This window comes from Lepidochelys olivacea (genome assembly GCF_965140295.1).
Source record: "Lepidochelys olivacea isolate rLepOli2 genome assembly, chromosome: 1".
Taxonomy (NCBI): Eukaryota; Metazoa; Chordata; order Testudines; family Cheloniidae; genus Lepidochelys; species Lepidochelys olivacea.
The window spans coordinates 214278909-214300742 of record NC_140411.1 but is presented as its reverse complement, the minus strand read 5'-3'; the positions used below and the strand labels follow the sequence as shown (position 1 = coordinate 214300742).

Below are 21834 nucleotides of genomic sequence, written 5' to 3'. Positions count from 1 at the left end.
AACCATGCAGCAGCTCCCTACCCCCCTCCCTCCCCTTGGCCCGGGGAGCCATGCGGCAGTTCCCCGGCCCACCCCCCTCGGCCCAGGGAGTCTGTGCGGCAGCTCCCCACCCCAGCTCACCTCTGCTCCGCCTCCTCCCCGAGCACGCCGCCACCATTCCGCTTCTCTCACCTCCCAGGCTTGTGGTGCCAATCAGCTGTTTGGTGCTGCAAGCCTGGGAGGGAGAGAAGCAGAGCGGGGTGGCATGCTCAGGGGAGGAGGCGGAGCAGAGGTGAGCTGGGGTTGGGAGTGGTTCTCCTGTGCGCCGAGCCCCTCCCCCCGCGTTACTAGCTGCAGGCAGCCCTCCCCGCGCCCCCCTACCCCAGCTCACCTCCACTCCACCACCTCTCCAGAGCGTGCTTTTAGCCACCCCCAACCAGTTGGCGCCCTAGGTGGCCGCCTAGTTTGCCTAGTGGTTGCACTGGCCCTGCTTGGACACTGCCCCTTTATGATCTGGCACTGTGATGGCATTATCTTTGTCAGGGTGCCATTTCATGCATTGCAGGGGGACAGAACAGGTTTGGGATGGTGGACTCCAAATTCTAACCCTGGCCCTGCCCACCCCCTACCATAGAAAGCTGATGTTGTCTGCTCATGTTTGGATGTGAAGGGGAGCTCTTTCAGGAGGAAGGAAGCAGGAGCTGATTAAGTCTGTGACATTTTAGCCACTAAAGATTGTAAAGTTCATAGTCTGAACTAGAAGAGCAGCGGTTTGAGGCCGGCAGTCTTGTGCATTTTCACAAGGGCCTATGTATTCTGCAGCTGCAGAAATTACAGCAAACTCCACCCCCTATTAATTATGGGTCTGCCTCTCCTGGTTGCAAAGAAAATCTTGAGAATGTGAACCAAATGTAAGTGGTGCTGCGACTGGGTCTGCAGACAGCCTGAACAATAACTCAGAGGTGTGAACTGCTCTGTTTCTATTAAGAGAGTGTTAGCTGTGACAGTTTGTTGTTGTTATGCAATAATTTACATAGCACGGGTAACTTATTTCAGTACTGATCACTTCAGCAGAAACATCCAGCTCATGTTCATATCCATGATCTCAATCTCCCATATGCCACCTCCCACAGCTGTCCCCAGGCTAGCTCAGCTACTAAATTCTCCAGCTTCTCTATGATGCCATTATATGTTGTCAGTAGAAGGACCTGTGGCACACTGAAAACTAGAAGTGTGGGGACAATGTAAATTAATGGATTTTAATCTCTAAGTAACTTCCCTGGGCCCTGTGCAATGGTATTGTTCATTCCCATGCGTAGTGAGTTAAAACCTCAGTTTTAAGCGTAAATGAAGCTGCTCCGGTATTTTGCACCTTCGTCATCAGAACACAGGAAGTGGGTGCAGCACTTGAATCCACACTGCTGCAGAGTGCATGGAGCCCTGATCCTGACCAGCTGGGGAAAGGATTCCGAGACGTCTGTTCTTGCCTTTGCCTTTGCCTTAGTGTCCTGTTGCTCTGCTAATTGTTCAGGTTTAATGATGACTGTCTATCTATGTCTTCCAGGAAAGCCCGTTGTCACCAAGCACGGCCAGACTATGACATCTCAGCCTTCGACCGAGGTGAAATCCAAAGCCAGGAAGGGGAGGGGAGCTCTGCTGGGAGAGAGGGCAGCGGGTTCAGGAGGAGGTCTGGGGTGGGTCAGACATTCTTAATGAGAGAGACTGGAGGGCCCTGGCTCTGGATGGGCTTCCTTGGCTGTCAGCACTTTCTACATTAGTTTGTTTCTTCCCTTAATGGCTCTGGTTTTCCACATACAATTGCCAGCTGATTCGCCCAGTGCTCTGCTTGGGAAACCAGAGCATCCTGGCTCTCAAGAAAGTCCCAGGAATCTTGGTGATAGGGTGTTTATTTCTCTCTGTTTCCCTTTGCCATAGAGGAGAAGGTCTGGTTGAAGCCCTATGTGGATCTACAGCCCTATGAGGACCCGAGCAGGGGGGTCTTGGAGTTCACCAAGGAACTAGATGTGGCCTATGTCACCATGGAGAATGTTATCGGGGAGGGTGAGTCTCGTTGGGGCTGGCTCCATGCCCTCATTCCTGGGTTTCCCCCTCAGACCTCCCCTTGCCTGCTGCCCCTATTCCTGCATTCCCCAGTAACCTCCTGTCTCTGGTGGTGCCGCAGGGGAGTTCGGGGAGGTCTATCGCGGCACCCTACGCCTGCCAGGGAAGGAGCGTATTGTGGTTGCCATCAAAACCCTGAAGTCAACGTATTCGGACTCTCAGTGGTGGAATTTTCTGCGTGAGGCAACAATCATGGGCCAGTTCAATCACCACAACATCGTGCGCCTGGAGGGGGTTGTCACCAAGCGTAAGATCCCATGTGGGATGGGCAGTGCTGTGTGAGTCCAGGGTGGGGATAGAACGGCAATATTCCTGTGAGAGCCAGAGGAGGAGGGAGTGCTGCCCACTAGCCTGTGCAGGGGGGAGAGGAAGACTACCATCATGTTAGCCTGTGGCAGAGAGAGGGATGTAGCTCTGTGAGAGTTGGGGGACACCATCATGAGAGCCCCCAGTAGGGATGGTGGGGGAGTGAGGAATAGGGATGTGTCTCCTGTGGGCATGAGGAGAGGAAAGGTATGAATTCATCTCTGGAGGTGTGAGGGGGGAAGGCAGGGAGCTGGCTGGGGCTGGGCTCCAAGTTGGGGGTGTGGGGTGAAGGGCACTGCAGGGTGAAGAGGAGGTGAGGAGTCATGCTGCTTTGTGAGTAAGGGAGCCAGGTGGCTCACGGTGGGTCCTGTAGCAGACAGGGGTGCAGTGTGGGTGATGCTGTTTTTTCCTCTTGCCCCAGGGAAGCCAATGATGATCATCACTGAGTATATGGAGAATGGTGCCCTGGACACGTTCCTCCGGGTGAGGGACAGGAGTTTGTAATGTGTTTGTATGCTGTTGGCATTTGCCAGCCATTGCCTGTGCTGAGGGGCAGGAAAACTAGGCCAACTTGGCCACTTCCACTCACAGAGAGCTCTGTTTGCTGGGAATTGCTCCCGCAGTTGCAGCAGCTGAGGCTGGATCCCATTCAGACTGTTTATTGTCCAAGGGCTTTCCCTGCTGGGGAATGAACTGCAGATCCCTGTATATGATTCCAGAGGGCTCTCCTTCCTCCCTTCTGATCCTCTCACCTGTGATGTTTGCTAGTCCCCTTGCGAACTGGTAAGCCCGCTAGCCAAGAATCTGCAGACTCCAGTGACCTGATGGGACCTGTTTCTTCCTGAAGGGTTCATGTTTAGTTATTCCACCTGGAAGCAGGCAGGGCACACCCTGACTGTTTTGTAGAAGCAATGCACACATTGCTCTATCCAAGGACAAGGGCTAGATATGAACCATGAGAACTTGATTGTTGGGACAGTGGCTGTGGGAAGCTTTCTTAGCCTGGGCTCAAGGTCTGAGAACCAGGATTGTAGTAGATAAAAGATGGTAAATAAGTATATTAATCAACGTCATACATTCCTTTGTGTATCTTTTTGCGGTAGCAGTGTGTAATGCTTAGGGGGGAGAAATATAATAAAAGGAGAAGGTGGAAGGCGGGGGGCAGAACAGCCCATCTCAGCTGACCAGCCTGCTTGCTTGCATAAAGCTGTGTTCTGTCTCATCATTGAACTGCCACATCTTCCCCCTTGCCCTGCAGGAGAACGAGGAGAAGTTCAGCTCTGTACAGCTGGTAATTATGCTGCAGGGCATTGCCTCAGGCATGACCTACCTCTCAGACCGCAACTACGTGCACCGGGACCTGGCTGCCCGCAACATCTTGGTAACTCACAGCCTACAGTGCAAGGTGTCTGACTTCGGCCTGTCCCGGATATTGGAAAATGATGTGGAGGGGACATACGAAACTAAGGTGACATGGCAGCAACCTGTGTGAAGGCTGGGGGCCCCTCAGGGTCTTATAACTTCTAAATGGAATTATTGTACATTGTGGGTAGAGAGCCTTCTGGATCTCATGCTAAGGGAGACCAGGCCAGGTGAAGATTTGGATGGGAAACCTCCAAGGAGGGGTGTGGGTGACTCAGAAGGTGGTGCTCTTCCCTCTGGAGTCAGTATGAACCTCAGAGTGGTGCTGGTAAGCACTGTGCTGGAGTGGCTGTCATTTAGGTGAGGCGTAAAACCAAAGTCCTGACCATTTGCAGTCAGTTAAGAACCTATGTCACTTTGTATAAACTTTCGGAATTAACCATGGCGTCCTGACCAAATTCCAACTTGGATGGTTCTGTGACACCTCCCTAGCATTCCCCTTATGGATTCAGTTGGATAGAGGAGTCTCCTTCATTTTTTCCCCAAAACTGTCACTCACTGTTAAAAAGTTGTCTTATTTAGCCCAGCAATGGCTGCATGTCACTGGTGGATGAAGCAAGCACATTGTTATATGTGTTTTGTAATGCACTTTGGGATCCTCTGGGGTGAACAGTGCTGAAATATGACCAGATGGTAACCGCTAGCTGTGCTCTGACCCCTTCCTGCAGGGCGGGAAGATCCCCATCCGCTGGACAGCACCCGAGGCCATTGCCCATCGGATCTTCACCTCAGCCAGTGATGTCTGGAGTTACGGCATTGTCATGTGGGAGGTGCTGTCCTTTGGGGACAAGCCCTACGGAGACATGACCAATCAGGAGGTAACAGGGAGGGAGAGGCTGTGGTGTTGGCGTGGAGGTCATGTGCTGAGCAGGCAGGGCTGGGCCTAAGCTGAATGGAATGGAGAAGGCACACAGGACCACCTGCTTTGGGGAACCCACTGTCTGCAATCCCTGCTCGTGACACCCCTGCCCCTCTAAGAGTAGCCACTGCCACCAGTGTATGCTAACCTCTGCCGTATGACAGGGGAATAAATTCTTGTTACCCTAACCTCATTCATGTTAGTGGAGCGAGGAAAAAAGACCCAGCCCTCTGAGGTGTCACACTTATATTTCCCCCACACCACGTGGCAGGCTGTTCCCAGCAGAGTTGGTTATGCAAGGGCTTCTTCAGCTATAATCCCATATAAAGATAAAGGATGGCTTACTCTGGCCAAGGCCACCATAAGTACAGAGAAAAGCTCTTTTCCTCCCTTCACCTCTGAAAACCCCTCTCAGTCTCCTCCCACCCAGACTACCCTTTTGTAGTATTCTGGATAATTATTTTACCTTATCATCCCTATTCTCCACTCTCTGCCTCAGCAAGATTATCCCGCTGAATTCTTCCTCAGAGATTGTTAACCCTTTCCCCACTAATCCTGGGACAGGACTATAGACCCCCATATCTCACATCTGGAAAGATGAACATGTGTGTATGGAGATGGGAGCCCAGTGACAAGTGTCAATTTAAACCCCATTGTACCTATCAATGTGCTCCCTGGCACCTCCAAGCATCCTGATCCCTCACTAGGCTGCCCAGTAACCTTCCCCCATACATGTTTATGAAGTGACCCCATCTGCTTTTCATCGCACAGGGCTCCACAAAACTCTGTGACCATCGCATGGCTTTCCCTAGGGAGGCATTCTGGCTCCTCTTTGATAATCTCTGTGGTGTCTCTGCCATGAGTAGAATTTGTTCACAAGTCTCTCTGCCCTTCTGGGTGTAGGTGATGAAGAGCATAGAGGATGGGTACCGACTCCCCCCCCCTGTGGACTGCCCATCCATCCTCTATGAGCTCATGAAAGGCTGCTGGTCGCACGATCGCATGCGACGGCCCCGCTTCCAGGAGATCCAGGGCCAGCTAGAACATTTCATCTCCAGCCCCCATTTACTCCGATCTGTTGCAGACTTCGACCCCAGGTAGGTGGTGCTGGGGTGGGAGGTTTCGCAGAACTGGGAGAGAATGCAGTTGGTTCCTGGCTCCAGCATCGGTGCTCTCCCCAGAAGATGGGGCACTGACAACACAGGGGAGAGGAGCCTCCAGGCTGTGTGTGCAGGACATGGAAGTACTGTCTCTTTGGTGCCAGCACAGGACACTGTTGCTGAGTTAAGGCTCAGGGAGTGTAGGGAGCAGACAAACCTGCCTGGCCCCAGCAGAGGATACTCTTGCTCTTTAGATAAGTTTCAGTTTTATGGTGCTGGCATTCAGTTCAAGGTAGTTGCCTTGATAATGACTTTTTGTCCCCAGGGTGACGCTGCGGCTCCCCAGCTGCAGTGGGTCTGACGGGATCCCTTATAGGTCAATCCCAGAATGGCTGGAATCCATCCGCATGAAGCGGTATATCATCAACTTCCGCACCGCTGGCTTGGACACCATGGAATCCATCCTGGAGCTCACTACTGAGTAAGCAGAAGCCACTGTGGTCCTCCTGGGTAGACCTGGCTCCTCTTAGAGCCAGCAGGGCATGGGGTGAGACCCACACTAAACTTATGCAGCCATCCCTGTGGTATCTGAGCACACCTCCAGAAATGAGTACACAGATTACCCATGGGGATCATAGCATCCCCTTCCAGCTCTCTGGAGTCACAAAGAGGGGAAGCTTTCCCCTTTCCCGGAAGGTGATAAAACCAACTCATCCTAATCCCCTGGAGCTTGTTCCATAGCTGTAGCCCTCCACCTCCTCATAGGCTCTGCCAGCTGAGTCTTTTCTGCTCTGCCCTCCTGGAGTTCTGGTTCTGGTTCTGCTGTGTCCTCCCAGACGTATTGTGGACAGCCATCAGCCACAGGCAGCTGCTCTTCTTGAGCACTGAGAGGCAGTCTCCTGAGCAGGCCTGTTCCCAGCCATGTAGGACTTTGGAAAGGAGGAGCAGGGGCTTGCATCAGACTCTGAACTGGCTAGGCAGGGAAGGCAGAATGTGAGGCTCTGTAGGGACATGTTATCCATGGTCTCTCTCAGTCAGCTGGCCAGCCACTCTGTGCTCTACCAGCTTTAGTTTCTCAGTGGCAGGCACAGTCTGCTGCAGGTACAGCATGTCTTGTCTGGAGATGCTAAAGCTCTGCCTGGGACTCCATTGCCAGGAAAGGGGGCTGTCTGCTGCTCAGACCCAGAGGGGAAAGTACATCAAGGAGCAGAGCTGAGTCTAACAGGACTTCCCCTACCTTTGAGGACAGATTCCTCTGCAGGCTCTGCCAACTGACAGTCTTCTCTGCTCTGTCCATGGGGAGCCTGAACCAGGTGCTGCTCATCCATGCCACCTGGACAGCAGAGAGCCCATGCGGTTGATGCTCAATAGGAAGGAGTCAGAGCAGGCTGCGTGGGTGGCATAGCCCTCATGCTTGTAAGGAGATATCAGGAAATGGGAGGGGCATAGCACCAGGGGAGTATGGTAAGTACATAATTTAAGGAAGCATCTGCCTAGAGGAAGGGCAGGAGCCATAGGAGTGGGATGTAGGAAGATGCTGGTTTATTCTGCGGGGGGGAAGACAACTGGTGTATCATGTGTGATAGTTACAACAGTGACATTTAGGTCCAGTGTCATGGGTGTCCATCTTTCTCCCTTCACGTCCCACATCCCCATGCCGGCAGGAAGAGTAAGTTGCTGAGTCTGATGGCAGTAGTGACATGCAGCCCTGCTGTAGGCTCTCAACATCCATTGACTACAGGGGAGGGCACTGGGGGGCAGTAGGCTCTAAGATAAAGGCAGGGAGAAGTGCCTGGACCTAGGAACTGATCCTAGAGTTTGATTTCCACATTTCCACAGAATGAATGGTAGCCCTGTGCCACTCCATTCCCCTGTCAACAAGGAGCAAGAGCATTGAGTCAACCGATCTTTCTCTTCTCCCTCCCCCAATCTCTTTAAGGGACTTGAAAAAGATGGGGGTGTCACTTCCAGGCCACCAGAAGAGGATTCTCTGTAGCATCCAGGGCTTCAAGGAGTGACCGGGCCTCAGGCCCTCAAGCTGCCAACGTTCCCAAGCCTACTGGGTGTCACTTGGAGCCATTCCCATAGCAGTTGTTTCCAAGACGAGAGACTGAGGTGATCAAAGCAACTAACAGGACAAAAAGAACTCTCTTGCAAAACCTGCCTGCTCTGCTCTGCCTGCTCCTTTACTCCATCCATGAGTGTGTCTGCACCGAGGCTGCAGGGTGCTGTACATACACCAGAGCCAGGACAGCGTTCTCAGCTCCAGCACTTGACATTCTCTGTACAATATTCTGTGCAGCACTGAAATAGCCCCTGCAGCACAGATTGGGGCCTGAGTGATACAGAGGAGGAAATCTTTAGGGATGCAAAGACACATGGAGTGACGACCCTGTTAAGATCTGTTGAGAGACAAGAACTGAAATCTCTAGGGAACCTATATGGGGGCTTGGACAGAAGAAAGCCCCATCCCTGCTTTTCCTGCTACCACCTTTGGAGCATGTTCCTTATTGCAGCAACAGGGCATCTGCCTTCCCCATTTCATTGTTATGGTGGAAGCAGGTACAATCATCTGCAGAGATCAGGGTAAGGATTGTTCTTAGCTCTCATTGCAGTGAGTTTATCTGCCAATAATGCTAAATAACTATATACACCTTCCCCTATTATACACTGCACCATCCTCCCTGTGAGGGAGAGGAGAGCCTGAAAAAGAAGGAAATGGGGTACCCTGCTCTTGCTCATGTGCTTCCTGTAGTTTCTTCCATGAGACAAAACCAGGGTTAATGCTGAAGCAGGGATATTCACACCCCACCATGTGTAGCCTGTACTTCCCCTTCTCCTGTTCTCCTCTGCAGCCTGTTCCAAATGTGGGGATGGGCTGCTTTTGCTGCAAGGGGGGAATTGTTCCTGTGTGGAATAAATATGGATTTTTAAAGTCTTGGTGCTCAGGGGAAGGCACTGTGGGCTGTAACTTTTTTGTAAATAAACTAATGGCAGAGGCAGGGGCTCTGTGGCTTTCCTTGACTAGTATGTGGGCACTATAGGGAGCTTTCCTTCAGTAGTGTCCAGAGGCAGGGCGAGATCTGTAAGGGCCAGCTGTGCTAGGCATAGGCTCTCTCGTGCCGCACTGCTCAAACCTGAGCTGGCTTATACCTTCCCCTGTTCCCCAACAGGCACTCAACCCCAGGAGTCCCTCACCCCAGTGGGGCAGGATTTACTGCTGTATCTATTAATACTGTATCACTTGTGTTGTCCCTGGGGATCTCCCAGCTCCAGCCCAAACTGGCTGCCCTGGCATTGTAAGATCTGACAGACCACAGCCCTGCTGCAGTGGCACAGCTGTCAGCCATGCAAGCACTCAAGTGAAGCCAGTGTAGGCACTCCCAGCTGCTGCTGCAGAAATGACACTCCTGTCAGCTCTGCAGCCACACTGCAGGAGAGACCCTACTCTATGGCCAGCCAGCATCAGAGAATGGAGATTTCTCTTCAACTTACAAGGCTTGCTTTCCCAACCTCCCCCAGTTCAAGGGAGTCAGACACCAGAATGTCAAATCTTTCCCAAGAAAACTCCTACCCCCGCCACTGAAGCATAAGGTAGCATTTTAATTACAGTAGTGAAATACAATGCAGGCTGCTGAACAGGAGCCCCAGGCCTGGACCCCTTTCCAGACACCATTACTCCTGGCTCTCTATTTAGAAGACATTCTTTCCCCCTCCCTCGGATTAGTTCTGCAGCTGGTCACAAAAAAAAAAAGTTATCTGAACTGCATGATCATATACCACATGCTGTTGATTAGCTTATGTAAGGCCCCCACTCATTATTAGTGCTGCAGGAAATCTGATTTCCTCATGTCCTTGCCAAGAGCAGAGGGCTGTCACTGGGTGCTAGTGGCACATGGGCCATGGAGAGAAGAACAAAAGAGATGAAGAGAGCTGGAATCCTTTAAAATAAAGCAAAAGACAGGATTTGCAGGAGATGTAGAATTTCCTTAATTTTGACTTGTGGGACTCAGCTCAGCAGTGCTCACCCCATAAGGGGGCTGGCTTCATAGGTGGGTAGGGTGCCTCCCCAAGTGCTGTATGCTACAGGAAGAGATGTTGGGAACTCAAGCTAGACTTTTGCCTTTCTAGTCCATGCAGAATGATAGGCAATAAGATGGTGCAGTCCTCCATCTGGAACAGCCATGGTTAAAGCTTTCATCAATTTTTAAGCAGCAGTGTTAAGTCTAGCTGGATTTCAAGTGGGGCAGTTTGACCTTATTGACCTAAAACTAAACATTTGTCTTAATAAACTGGAACATAGGAGGCTGATGAGATAACCTACTTGCTGTAGATTCAGAAACTTGATGCAGCCTGGTTTCTACTCAACACCAAAAGTGGCAGAGTAAACACAGGGCTAAATAATTTATTTGCACAGCAATAGCCACATTTATTCACAATCCCCACGTTCAGTAACACATTCCCTACTATCATCCTACCTTATGCTGTAACCCTGTATATATTGGGGTACAACATATACATGATCACATACTATCTTTCCCTAGGACCCTTCCCTCATTCAGTGCACAAGAATCATAGAATATCAGGGTTGGAAGGGACCCCAGAAGGTCATCTAGTCCAACCCCCTGCTCAAAGCAGGACCAATTCCCAGTTAAATCATCCCAGCCAGGGCTGGGAAAAAAGAACAACGGTGCTCAGGTCACTGAGGCAGCTATCCAATATTTATTTTATTGACTGCAGGAACAAATATTCATTTCTCTTGGGCTTCTTTGACAATGTCAGAGAGCCTCCCACACAACTGAATGCAACTTCCCAACATCCCTGGGAGATGGAGATAAGATAGCTGAAGAACTAACACAGGCACAGAGACATTAAAGCCAAAGTTGTGTATGACCACTATTTTAAGTCCCCTTTGTTACAACGACCATCTTCAGCACCCACTGTCTCCAACTTTAGTTGAGAGCATTCTCACAATTGCAGAAGTCAGGTCATAAGTGTTTCATGGTGGGCCTCCAGAAAATGAGAAGCATACAATTAGCAATCTTGCAAAGACTCTGGTTTAAGTGATTTGCCCAATAGCAGCTTGAAGTCTATGTCAGACACAGAAAAACTGCCTAGTTTCCAATCCAGGGGCTTAAACACAAAGTCATCTTTTTTCATGCAACGTCCTCCCTAATTGTCTACACATCTTCCAGTGTGGTAGGCATCCCACAAGCAACCCTTCTTCAGCCAATATAGATCCTTTATAATGGAATAGGGAGGGAAAGAGAAAGAAAGTATGTAATGTGATCATAAGCTTGTGCAATTTCTCAGTTGCCTCCAGCTGTAAAGAATGAAGAATATTTGTCTGCCCCTTGGGTAGGGACATGCAGCCTTGTTTAGCCACAAGGGTTATGAAGTATACAGAAACATTAACACCAGGCAGTAGAAAAGGCTATACGTGAGGCCCTGTTCCGCTGACTTCAAGCCTGGTGCATCTTCCCCTAAACAAAGGGGTACTGAGAACCTATGCACTTGGAACATTCTTCAAAATCAAGGAACATCTGTAGAGTAAGCTGCACTGAGCTTGGGCAAACACTGAGATGTTTAGAGGCATAGATAACGTGGCAAATACTTGGAAGTCACAGGTACAACAAAAGACAACTTCTCTCAACACATGACAGGCCAGTTTTTGAATTCCTACTCTAAACTATGGAGGTGTTACAGCTGATTTTGTTTAAAAACAAAATCACACATTGCCAAAGTTACCTTCTCCCGATCCCTGATCCCAGAAAACCCTCAACTGCTTGTGCTCTGACAAAAAAAAACAAACAAACCACACACCTCAAACAAAGCCGAAGCATAGATTTTTAAAAACCCTTAACTTCAAAAGACCAATCAGTTCTCAAAATACCCCTGCATCAGTCTGGACACCCCCATTTCACACAGGTTTAGTTGGCTAGGAGTATGTTCCAATGTGGTGGGAACAGGAGGAATCAGCAGGCTCCAGTTCCACACCACCTTTCCAAAAAGGCACACCAGTCCAAGTTCTCTCAGCACAAGATCCTTCCGCTGATTCAACTTGAGGGGCTACTCATCAGTTTCCTGTTGAACACGCTTGCTTCGATAGCAAGCAAAGACACTTCTAGGACTTGTATCCCTGTTGGCTACAATTGGCAATGAATTAGTGTGCTAAGAAAAAACAAATGCATTATCTGTCACTGGAGTATTTGTGTTTTACTCAGACATGAATGACGACACATCCCCAGAATGCCAGGCAAGCTAGGCAGAAGCACAGCAGCAGCATGAAAATACCCTCAGAATAAAAATAGGAGGCACAACCAAGCAGCAACTCCCCGTGGAAGGACACTCGCAGTCAGTAGTACAGGGGTCTCTGTTTTACACCCAAGATCACTTTTCAACCAACTTTTTTGCCCCTTTCCCAAAGCCCTGCCCTGCTCGCTCTCCCCCACCCTCACTTTCACCGGGCTGGTGCTGAGGCATTCGCAGTGTGGGAGGGGACTCTGGGCTGAGCCTGGGGCAGGGGATTGGGATGTAGGAGGGGGTACAGGGTGCTGGCTCCAGGAGGGGGCTCAGGGCTGGGGTTTGGGGTGCAGGAGGGGGGGTATAGGGTGCAGCCTCCCACCAGGCAGCACTTACCTCCAGCAGCTCCCGGTCGGTGGCAGGTGCAAGGAGGCTAAGGTAGGCTCCCTGCCTACCATGGCCCCACACCACTCCAGGAAGGAGCCAACATACCCCTGCGAAGGGGGGCATGTGGTTCTGCATGCTGCCCTCTCTGCAAGCACCGCCCCTACAGCTCTCCCTGATAATGCAAGCTGCAGGGGCAATGCTTGCAGGCAGGAGCAGCATGCAAAGGGAGACCCCTTCCCCCCAAGCTGAGCCGCGCTGGCTGCTTTCGGGAGCAGTGTGGGGCCAAGGTAGGGAGTCTGCCTTAGCGGCAGCCAAGCTCCACTACCAGAGATCGCAATCAATTGGGACATCTTCTAGGATCGACCAGTCAATTGTGATCAACCGGTTGGTGACCACTGCGGTACTAGATGCAGTATCCATCTTGTCTAGCTTGTACTTAGTGCTCGCTGCCCCACGCCAATCAGTGAGACTGGTTTTCCGGAAAAGATCCAGTTTTCCATCTGCAAAATTGCATATTTCAGGCCAGCAGCCCACATTTTCTATACTCCCAATCACTCTCCCATGCCATTTCAACAGAATGGAATATTATGCTTCACTTCTTGTCCTGTTGTGTAGAGTTTCAGGTATGCAACCACTAGGGTGACCAGATGTCCCAATTTTATAGGAACAGTCCTGATATTTGGGGCTGTCTTATATAGACACCTATTACCCCCCACGCCCATCCCGATTTTTCACACTTGTGTGTGGTCACCCTAGCAACAACCACATTCAGCTATTAGGTCGCTGGGCAAGTCTCTATATGCAAACACAAGCACTTCAGCATCTTCCTACTACAGGAAGCATGTAGTAGACAATCAACAAGGCATATTGCTGGTTTAAATGCACACAAGAAATCCAGAATTAGATTTCCTATTGCAAATTTTGACCCCACCCCCACCGGTGTATTGCAGAAAGGCTTTTGTCTACTGCACACACAACTGCTACATGATGGACGTATTATACCTGGACTTCAGCAAGGCTTTTGACAGTCCCACATAACATTCTGATAACTACACTGGAGAAATGCAGGATTGGTGGAACTACCATTAAGTGGATACAAAAATGGTTAAACAACTGCAAAGAGTAACTATTAATGGAATGATGTCAGATTGGAGGGAGGTCTCAAGTGGAGTTCCACAGGGATCTTTATTAATGACCTGGAGGTAGGTATAGAGAGCATACTGATCAAGTCTATAGATGAGACAAAGCTGCGAGAGGGCAGGGGTTTGCTGATACCTTGGAGCGAAAATTCAGAGGGATCTTGATAAATTGGAGGATTGGGCTATAGACAACAAAATAAAATTCAACAAAGACAAATGTAAGGTGCTAAACTTGGAGTAGAAAAACCAAAGGCACAAATACAGAATGGGGAAAAAAACTGTCTTGGCTGCAGCACTGCTGAGAAGGATCTGCGAGTTGTGGTGGATCACAACCTCAACATGAGTCAGCAATGCGATGCTGTTAAAAAAAAAAAACGCAAACACATGCAATTTTAGGTTGCGTTAACAGAGGCATAGCATGCAAGTCACGGGAGATGATAGTACCACTCTACTTGGCACTGGTTAGGCCTCAGCTGGAGTAGTGTGTCCAATCTTGGTCACCAATACATAGAAACAGAGAACCTGGAAACGATCCAGACGCAAGCAACAAAGATGATTAAAGGGAAGGAATGCAAGCCATATGAGCAAAGGCTGAAGGAACTGGGTATGCTTAAAGAAAAGGAGTACTTGTGGCACCTTAGAGACTAACCAATTTATTTGAGCATAAACTTTCATGAGCTACAGCTCACTTCATCGGATGCATACTGTGGAAAGTGTAGAAGATCTTTTTATATACACACAAAGCATGAAAAAATACCTCCTCCCACCCCACTCTCCTGCTGCTAATAGCTTATCTAAAGTGATCACTCTCCTTACAATGTGTATGATAATCAAGGTGGGCCATTTCCAGCACAAATCCAGGGTTTAACAAGAACGTCGGGGGGGGGGGGGGGAGCGTGTAGGAAAAAAACAAGGGGAAATAGGCTTCAATAGAGACTGGGAGTGGCTAAGTCATTATGCAAGGTAACCTAAGTTAATTGTATCAAATTTGCAAATGAATTCCAATTCAACAGTTTCTTGCTGGAGTCTGGATTTGAAGTTATTTTGTTGTAATATCACAACTTTCATGTCTGTAATCACGTGACCAGTGAGATTGAAGTGTTCTCCGACTGGTTTATGAATGTTATAATTCTTGACATCTGATTTGTGTCCATTTATTCTTTTACATAGAGACTGTCCAGTTTGACCAATGTACATGGCAGAGGGGCATTGCTGGCACATGATGGCATAATATCACATTGGTGGATGTGCAGGTGAACGAGCCTCTGATAGTGTGGCCGATGTTATTAGGCCCTGTGATGGTGTCCCCTGAATAGATATGTGGGCACTGTTGGCAACGGGCTTTGTTGCAAGGATAGGTTCCTGGGTTAGTGGTTCTGTTGTGTGGTATGTGGTTGTTGGTGAGTATTTGCTTCAGGTTGGGGGGCTGTCTGTAGGCAAGGACTGGCCTGTCTCCCAAGGTTTGTGAGAGTGTTGGGTCATCGTTCAGGATAGGTTGTAGATCCTTAATAATGCGTTGGAGGGGTTTTAGTTGGGGGCTGAAGGTGATGGCTAGTGGCGTTCTGTTATTTTCTTTGTTAGGCCTGTCCTGTAGTAGGAGACTTCTGGGAACTCTTCTGGCTCTATCAATCTGTTTCTTCACTTCCGCAGGTGGGTATTGTAGTTGTAAGAATGCTTGATAGAGATCTTGTAGGTGTTTGTCTCTGTCTGAGGGGTTGGAGCAAATGCGGTTGTATCGCAGAGCTTGGCTGTAGACGATGGATCGTGTGGTATGGTCAGGGTGAAAGCTGGAGGCATGTAGGTAGGAATAGCAGTCAGTAGGTTTCCGGTATAGGGTGGTGTTTATGTGACCATCGTTTATTAGCACTGTAGTGTCCAGGAAGTGGATCTCTTGTGTGGACTGGACCAGGCTGAGGTTGATGGTGGGATGGAAATTGTTGAAATCATGGTGGAATTCCTCAAGGGCTTCTTTTCCATGAGTCCAGATGATGAAGATGCCTATGATCACTGCCTATGATCAATATAGCGCAAGTAGAGTAGGGGCATTAGGGGACGAGAGCTGAGGAAGCATTGTTCTAAGTCAGCCATAAAAATGTTGGCATACTGTGGGGCCATGCGGGTACCCATAGCAGTGCCGCTGATCTGAAGGTATACATTGTCCCCAAATGTAAAATAGTTAAGGACAAAGTCACAAAGTTCAGCCACCAGGTTAGCCGTGACATTATCGGGGATAGTGTTCTTGACGGCTTGTAGTCCATCTTTGTGTGGAATGTTGGTGTAGAGGGCTTCTACATCCATAGTGGCCAGGATGGTGTTATCAGGAAGATCACCGATGGATTGTAGTTTCCTCAGGAAGTCAGTGGTGTCTCGAAGGTAGCTGGGAGTGCTGGTAGCGTAGGGCCTGAGGAGGGAGTCTACATAGCCAGACAATCCTGCTGTCAGGGTGCCAATGCCTGAGATGATGGGGCGCCCAGGATTTCCAGGTTTATGGATCTTGGGAAGTAGATAGAATATCCCAGGTCGGGGTTCCAGGGGTGTGTCTGTGCGGATTTGATCTTGTGCTTTTTCAGGGAGTTTCTTGAGCAAATGCTGTAGTTTCTTTTGGTAACTCTCAGTGGGATCAGAGGGTAATGGCTTGTAGAAAGTGGTGTTGGAGACCTGCCGAGCAGCCTCTTGTTCATATTCTGACCTATTCATGATGACAACAGCACCTCCTTTGTCAGCCTTTTTGATTATGATGTAGATATAGATATATCTATATGTATATATGTATGTGTGTATATATATATCATGTATATGTATATATATGTCTGTATGTAGATATAGATATATGATATAGAGAAACTCCCTGAAAAAGCACAAGATCAAATCCGCACAGACACACCCCTGGAACCCCGACCTGGGATATTCTATCTACTACCCAAGATACATAAACCTGGAAATCCTGGGCGCCCCATCATCTCAGGCATTGGCACCCTGACAGCAGGATTGTCTGGCTATGTAGACTCCCTCCTCAGGCCCTACGCTACCAGCACTCCCAGCTACCTTCGAGACACCACTGACTTCCTGAGGAAACTACAATCCATCGGTGATCTTCCTGATAACACCATCCTGGCCGCTATGGATGTCCTTGCCTACAGACAGCCCCCCAACCTGAAGCAAATACTCACCAGCAACCACATATCACACAACAGAACCACTAACCCAGGAACCTATCCTTGCAACAAAGCCCGTTGCCAACTGTGCCCACATATCTATTCAGGGGACACCATCACAGGGCCTAATAACATCGGCCACACTATCAGAGGCTCGTTCACCTACACATCCACCAATGTGATATATGCCATCATGTGCCAGCAATGCCCCTCTGCCATGTACATTGGTCAAACTGGACAGTCTCTACGTAAAAGAATAAATGGACACAAATCAGATGTCAAGAATTATAACATTCATCAACCAGTCGGAGAACACTTCAATCTCTCTGGTCACGCGATTACAGACAAGAAAGTTGTGATATTACAACAAAAAAACTTCAAATCCAGACTCCAGCAAGAAACTGTTGAATTGGAATTCATTTGCAAATTTGATACAATTAACTTAGCCACTCCCAGTCTCTATTCAAACCTAAGTCATTATGCAAGGTAACCTATTTCCCCTTGTTTTTTCCTACCCCCCCCCCCCCAGATGTTCTTGTTAAACCCTGGATTTGTGCTGGAAATGGCCCACCTTGATTATCATACACATTGTAAGGAGAGTGGTCACTTTAGATAAGCTATTATCAGCAGGAGAGTGGGGTGGGGGGAGGTATTTTTTCATGCTTTGTGTGTATAAAAAGATCTTCTACACTTTCCACAGTATGCATCCGATGAAGTGAGCTGTAGCTCACGAAAGCTCTTGCTCAAATAAATTGGTTAGTCTCTAAGGTGCCACAAGTACTCCTTTTCTTTTTGTGAATACAGACTAACACGGCTGTTACTCTGAAACCTGGGTATGTTTAGTTTGTAAAAGAGGAGATTAAGGTGGGGGTGGGGAGACAGGACAGCCGTCTTCAAATACTTGAAAGGCTGCCATAAAAAAAGATGGAAAAAGTTGTTCTCTTTTGCCACAGAGTCAGGACAAGAGGCAATGGGGTCAACGATAGCATAGCAGATTTAGATTAAATCTCAGGAAAAACTTCTTAACTTTAAGACCAGTAGGACAATGGAACAGACTGCTTAGGGAGGTTGTGAAAGCTTCTTCACTGGAGGTTTTCAAAAGGAGGCTGGAGAGCCATCTGTCTTGGATGGTCTAGACACAATAAATCCTGCATCTTGGCAGGGGACTAGATTAGATTACCCTTGCGGTCCCTTCTAACCCTATGGTTCTATGGCAAATTTTATGATCATGGGATGTATATGTGACAAGCAATAGCCACATACACACAGATGCAGATTCTTTGTCCTTTAAGACCTCAGCCACTGGAACTAAGGTCTTGTCTACATGACAATTGCTTTGCCAGTATATCTATCCCAGCAAGACCCTGTAAACCTGAAAGTTAAATTTAAGGTGACAAATTTCAAAACATTCAGGCAGTGATGGTTTTCTGGTACCCAGCTTAGGTGTGGAAGGAACTTTTAGGTCAGTTCAAGAGCAACTTGGAATCTACCTCTCCTGTCCCTTACACACACACACACCCTCCCCAATATATTTACCAGCTACCCCTTTGCTGTACCTGTTACAAGTAAAATACCCTTGTGCAGAACCTGGGGAATAGGCTGAAGCTTCCCCAGAGCAATATTTGAGTGATATCATGCTAGTGGATCATACAGGAAGGGCAACCAACTTTCAACAAAACAGGAAAAATGGCTAGACAATGTTATCAAATACACATTGTAAACAAACAAGGAGAATAGTTCTCTAATCTCTTTCACTTCTATTCTAGGTTTCAGAGTGATAGCCATGTTAGTCTGTATCAGCAAAAACAACAAGGAGTCCTTGTGGCACCTTAGAGACTAACAAATTTATCTGGGCATAAGCTTTCGTGGGCTAGAACCCACTTCATTAGATGCATGGAGTGCATCTATTCTACTGATCTTGCGGGTTATTTAGAATAGAAATGAAGCATTCAGAGGGAAACATGAGTTTCAAGTTGGCAGTGTTGCTTTTAACTCTCTCACCCTTGTTTCCTGCCACCAGGAACAATGAGTTTATTACAAGCAATAGGTTACATTCTATATACGTAGATAGGTTAAGGCGATGCTGAGCTTTCAATTGCATTGAAGTTGGAAAAGTATGTCCCATTGTGCATATGATCTCTCAACTCAGACAGCAAGCAATAGGACTAACATTATAGAATTATAACAGAAGGTACTTGTAAAATGCATACATACCCTACAGTGCTCAGCACACAAACCAGGTGGGGTGTGTATGCATTACATATGCATTTTACAAGTACCTTCTGTTATAATCCCATAATGTTAGTCCTATTGCTTGCTGTCTGAGTTGAGAGGTCATATGCACAATGGGACATGCTTTTCCAACTTCAATGCAATTGAAAGCTCAGCATCGCCTTAACCTATCTACGTATATAGAAGCCTTCAGCACCAAAAATCAAGAGCACCTATCACTGCTCTAGAAGCATTAATTCAGCTGTAAATAAGTATCAGGCAGAAAAGATTACACATACATGCAGGCAAAATAAGGGCTTGTCTACACTGGCAAGTTTTGTCACCAAAAATTGCCTTTTGGTGACAAAACAGCAAGAGTGGTACACACTACAATGGGACTTTCATCACGAAAAACACCCAGGCCCAGTTTTGGCGACTAAAAACTTCCATCCCTATGAGACTTTTTGTCTTCTCCCCTCCCTTTATTGTTGACAAAGCCAGTGTAGACACTGCTGATTGTTTTGTCAACAAAACTGGCTTCTGCCAGTGTCCCACAATGACTGCCCTGATTGCTCTGCTCAGTGTTTTGATCTCTGCTGCCCTGCAGGCATGCGCCCTGCCCCTTTCAAAGCTCCTGGAAGTATGTGTGTGCTGCTCCCTTTGGGGAACAAAGAGCAAATCATTGGCATGCTCCTGTTCTGCCTGGCACTAGGAACACAGCAGCAGGCAGACTGCCGTGCTGCTTTGCCATTCCTCAATAACAGAGAGTTCACAGAGCTACTCGTGATGCTGCTCTCGGTAGCTAAGGGGGCCGTAGGAGAACTCAGAGAATCCCAAGATGCACAGCGATCAGTTCTTCCTTCCCACAACACTGCACTGTAGGATACAAACACATGGTGCTTTGCTCACCCTGTTGATGGTGTCCCCAGTGTGGACGTGATCTGTCGACAGAGGGAGCAAGTGTGAACACTGGCAATTTTTTGTTTTGTTGACTTTTGGGCATCAACATAAGTTTTGTCAACAAAACTTGGTAGTGTAGACAAGCTCTAAGAGCTACTGGGTTTTCTGACAACAGTGACAGTCAAATAGAGAGCATTTATACATCTAACTCCCCGAGGTGTCGCTAGCAGTAGTTGGTTGTGAAGTGATGGAATGAATGTAAGAACTTGTGTGTAAAGCAACAAGTATTATTGCCACCTGATCCTTATTCAGGCTAGAAAGGCCTATGAATGAGATACGCAACCACTTGCTTGCTAGAAGCATCAAGCATTCATGTGACCACTAAGCTGCTAGTGGGATGTCTCAGTGGTCAGTCACGTCTCAGTTTGCAAGTGATCTTTGGAGAGAGGCAACTGTTGCCTGTCTCTAAAATAGAAAATTGAATTAATAGTTTGACTTTGAAGCCTCAAAAATTTAATCATCATACTCATGGTATGCGTTTCCAATTGTAAAGGTAAGGCAACCTACATACTGAACTGGTTAAACACATGAAACGTTGCAAGTGAGAGGGAGACAAAATGTGGTTCTATGAGAAACTGGTCCCTCCTCATTCTATACTGCTACACCATGTGTAGCAGAGTCCCAGCTACACGCTGTAGTGTCTAAAGTTCTTCCTGCTTTTCACTCCTGTGAGTGCCACAGAGACACTAGACAAAGCTAACAGGAGGTTAGGTGCCTATCTCTGCTCAGGATTCACAGCCACGAACCCCTCTTCCGGGGCTAGGCACCCAAGCCAGGCAAGGAGTGTGTTTTTTGTTTTTTTTTAAAAAAATAGACAAGCAGGGAGATGGTGGCACTGTTCCTCCCCCTTTATAATTTTTGCCCCAGGGGTTAGAGCACTCACCCAGGCTCAATTGCCCTCTCTGCTTCATGTGAAGAAACTGGAACTTTGAGTCCCCACCCCACCCCCATTCCCCTGCAAGTGCCCTAGACACTGGTCTATGGAGTATTCTGGGGCATAGATATTAAGGTCAGAAGGGACCATTATGATCATCTACTCTGACCTCCTGCACAGTGCAGGCCACAGAATCCCACACACTCCTGCGATAAGCCTCTCACCTGTCTGAGCTATTGAAGTCCTCAAATCATGGTTTAAAGACTTCAAGGAGCAGAGAATCCTCCAGCAAGTGACCCGTTCCCCATGCTACAGAGGAAGGCAAAAAACCTCCAGGACCTCTTCCAATCTGCCATGGAGGAAAATTCCTTCCTGACCCCAAATATGGCGATCAGCTGAACCCTGAGCATATTGGCAAGATTCTCCAGCCAGATACTACAGATAATTCTTTCCTGGGTAACTCAGATCCCACCCCATCGGGCCTATTTACCATGAATATTTAAAGATCAATTAATTGCCAAAATCATATTATCCCATCATACATGCTTCTCATTCCCTTGTTTGAGCTGTTCTGAGAGAGAAGGACTCCATAGACCAGTGGTTAGGGCATTCTTTTGCGTGCGGGGGGAGGGGGGAGGAGAGAGAGATGACACACCCAAATTCAAATCCATTCTCCACATCAGGCAGAAAGGAACTGAACCTGGGTCTCCCACATCCCAGCTGAGAGCTCTAACCAGTGGGCACCCCACCTACTCTCCACTCCTGCCATTTTATGTGAGGTTTGGCATGCTTGGAGAACTCTGAATGGATCAGGCCCCACAGGCAAGATCAAGTAGGTGTTTCCCCACCTGAGGATCCCACTGATACTTAAGTGTGAGATAAGTACCTAGGCACCTCAACTGAGGATGCTGTGAACATGCTCACTGGCAGAAACTTGGCACCTAAGGAACTTTAGTAGAGGAAGTTTAGGTGCCTAGAGGATTAGGCAGTAGTTGAGTGGGGAATTGAAGATCTGTGTCATGTGGGGCTAGATCCACAAAAAGATTTAGGTGTCAAAATGAAGAGGATACAACAGGAG

The 21834-nt window shown here is 48.2% G+C and overlaps 1 protein-coding gene across 1 annotated transcript in view; it reads left to right on the top strand.

Moving 5' to 3' along the window:
• The window catches only part of EPHA1 (EPH receptor A1), a 64429-nt gene extending 55642 nt beyond the window's left edge, over window positions 1–8787 (top strand). The window contains exons 10-18 of the mRNA XM_084621159.1: window positions 1544–1599; window positions 1915–2040; window positions 2162–2347; window positions 2828–2889; window positions 3665–3874; window positions 4497–4646; window positions 5591–5784; window positions 6113–6268; window positions 7727–8787. Coding sequence (XP_084477285.1) covers window positions 1544–1599; window positions 1915–2040; window positions 2162–2347; window positions 2828–2889; window positions 3665–3874; window positions 4497–4646; window positions 5591–5784; window positions 6113–6268; window positions 7727–7805 — 1219 coding nt within the window. The 3' untranslated portion in view covers window positions 7806–8787. The remainder of the gene's footprint in view (window positions 1–1543; window positions 1600–1914; window positions 2041–2161; window positions 2348–2827; window positions 2890–3664; window positions 3875–4496; window positions 4647–5590; window positions 5785–6112; window positions 6269–7726) is intronic.
• The last annotated feature ends 13047 nt before the right edge of the window (window positions 8788–21834 follow it).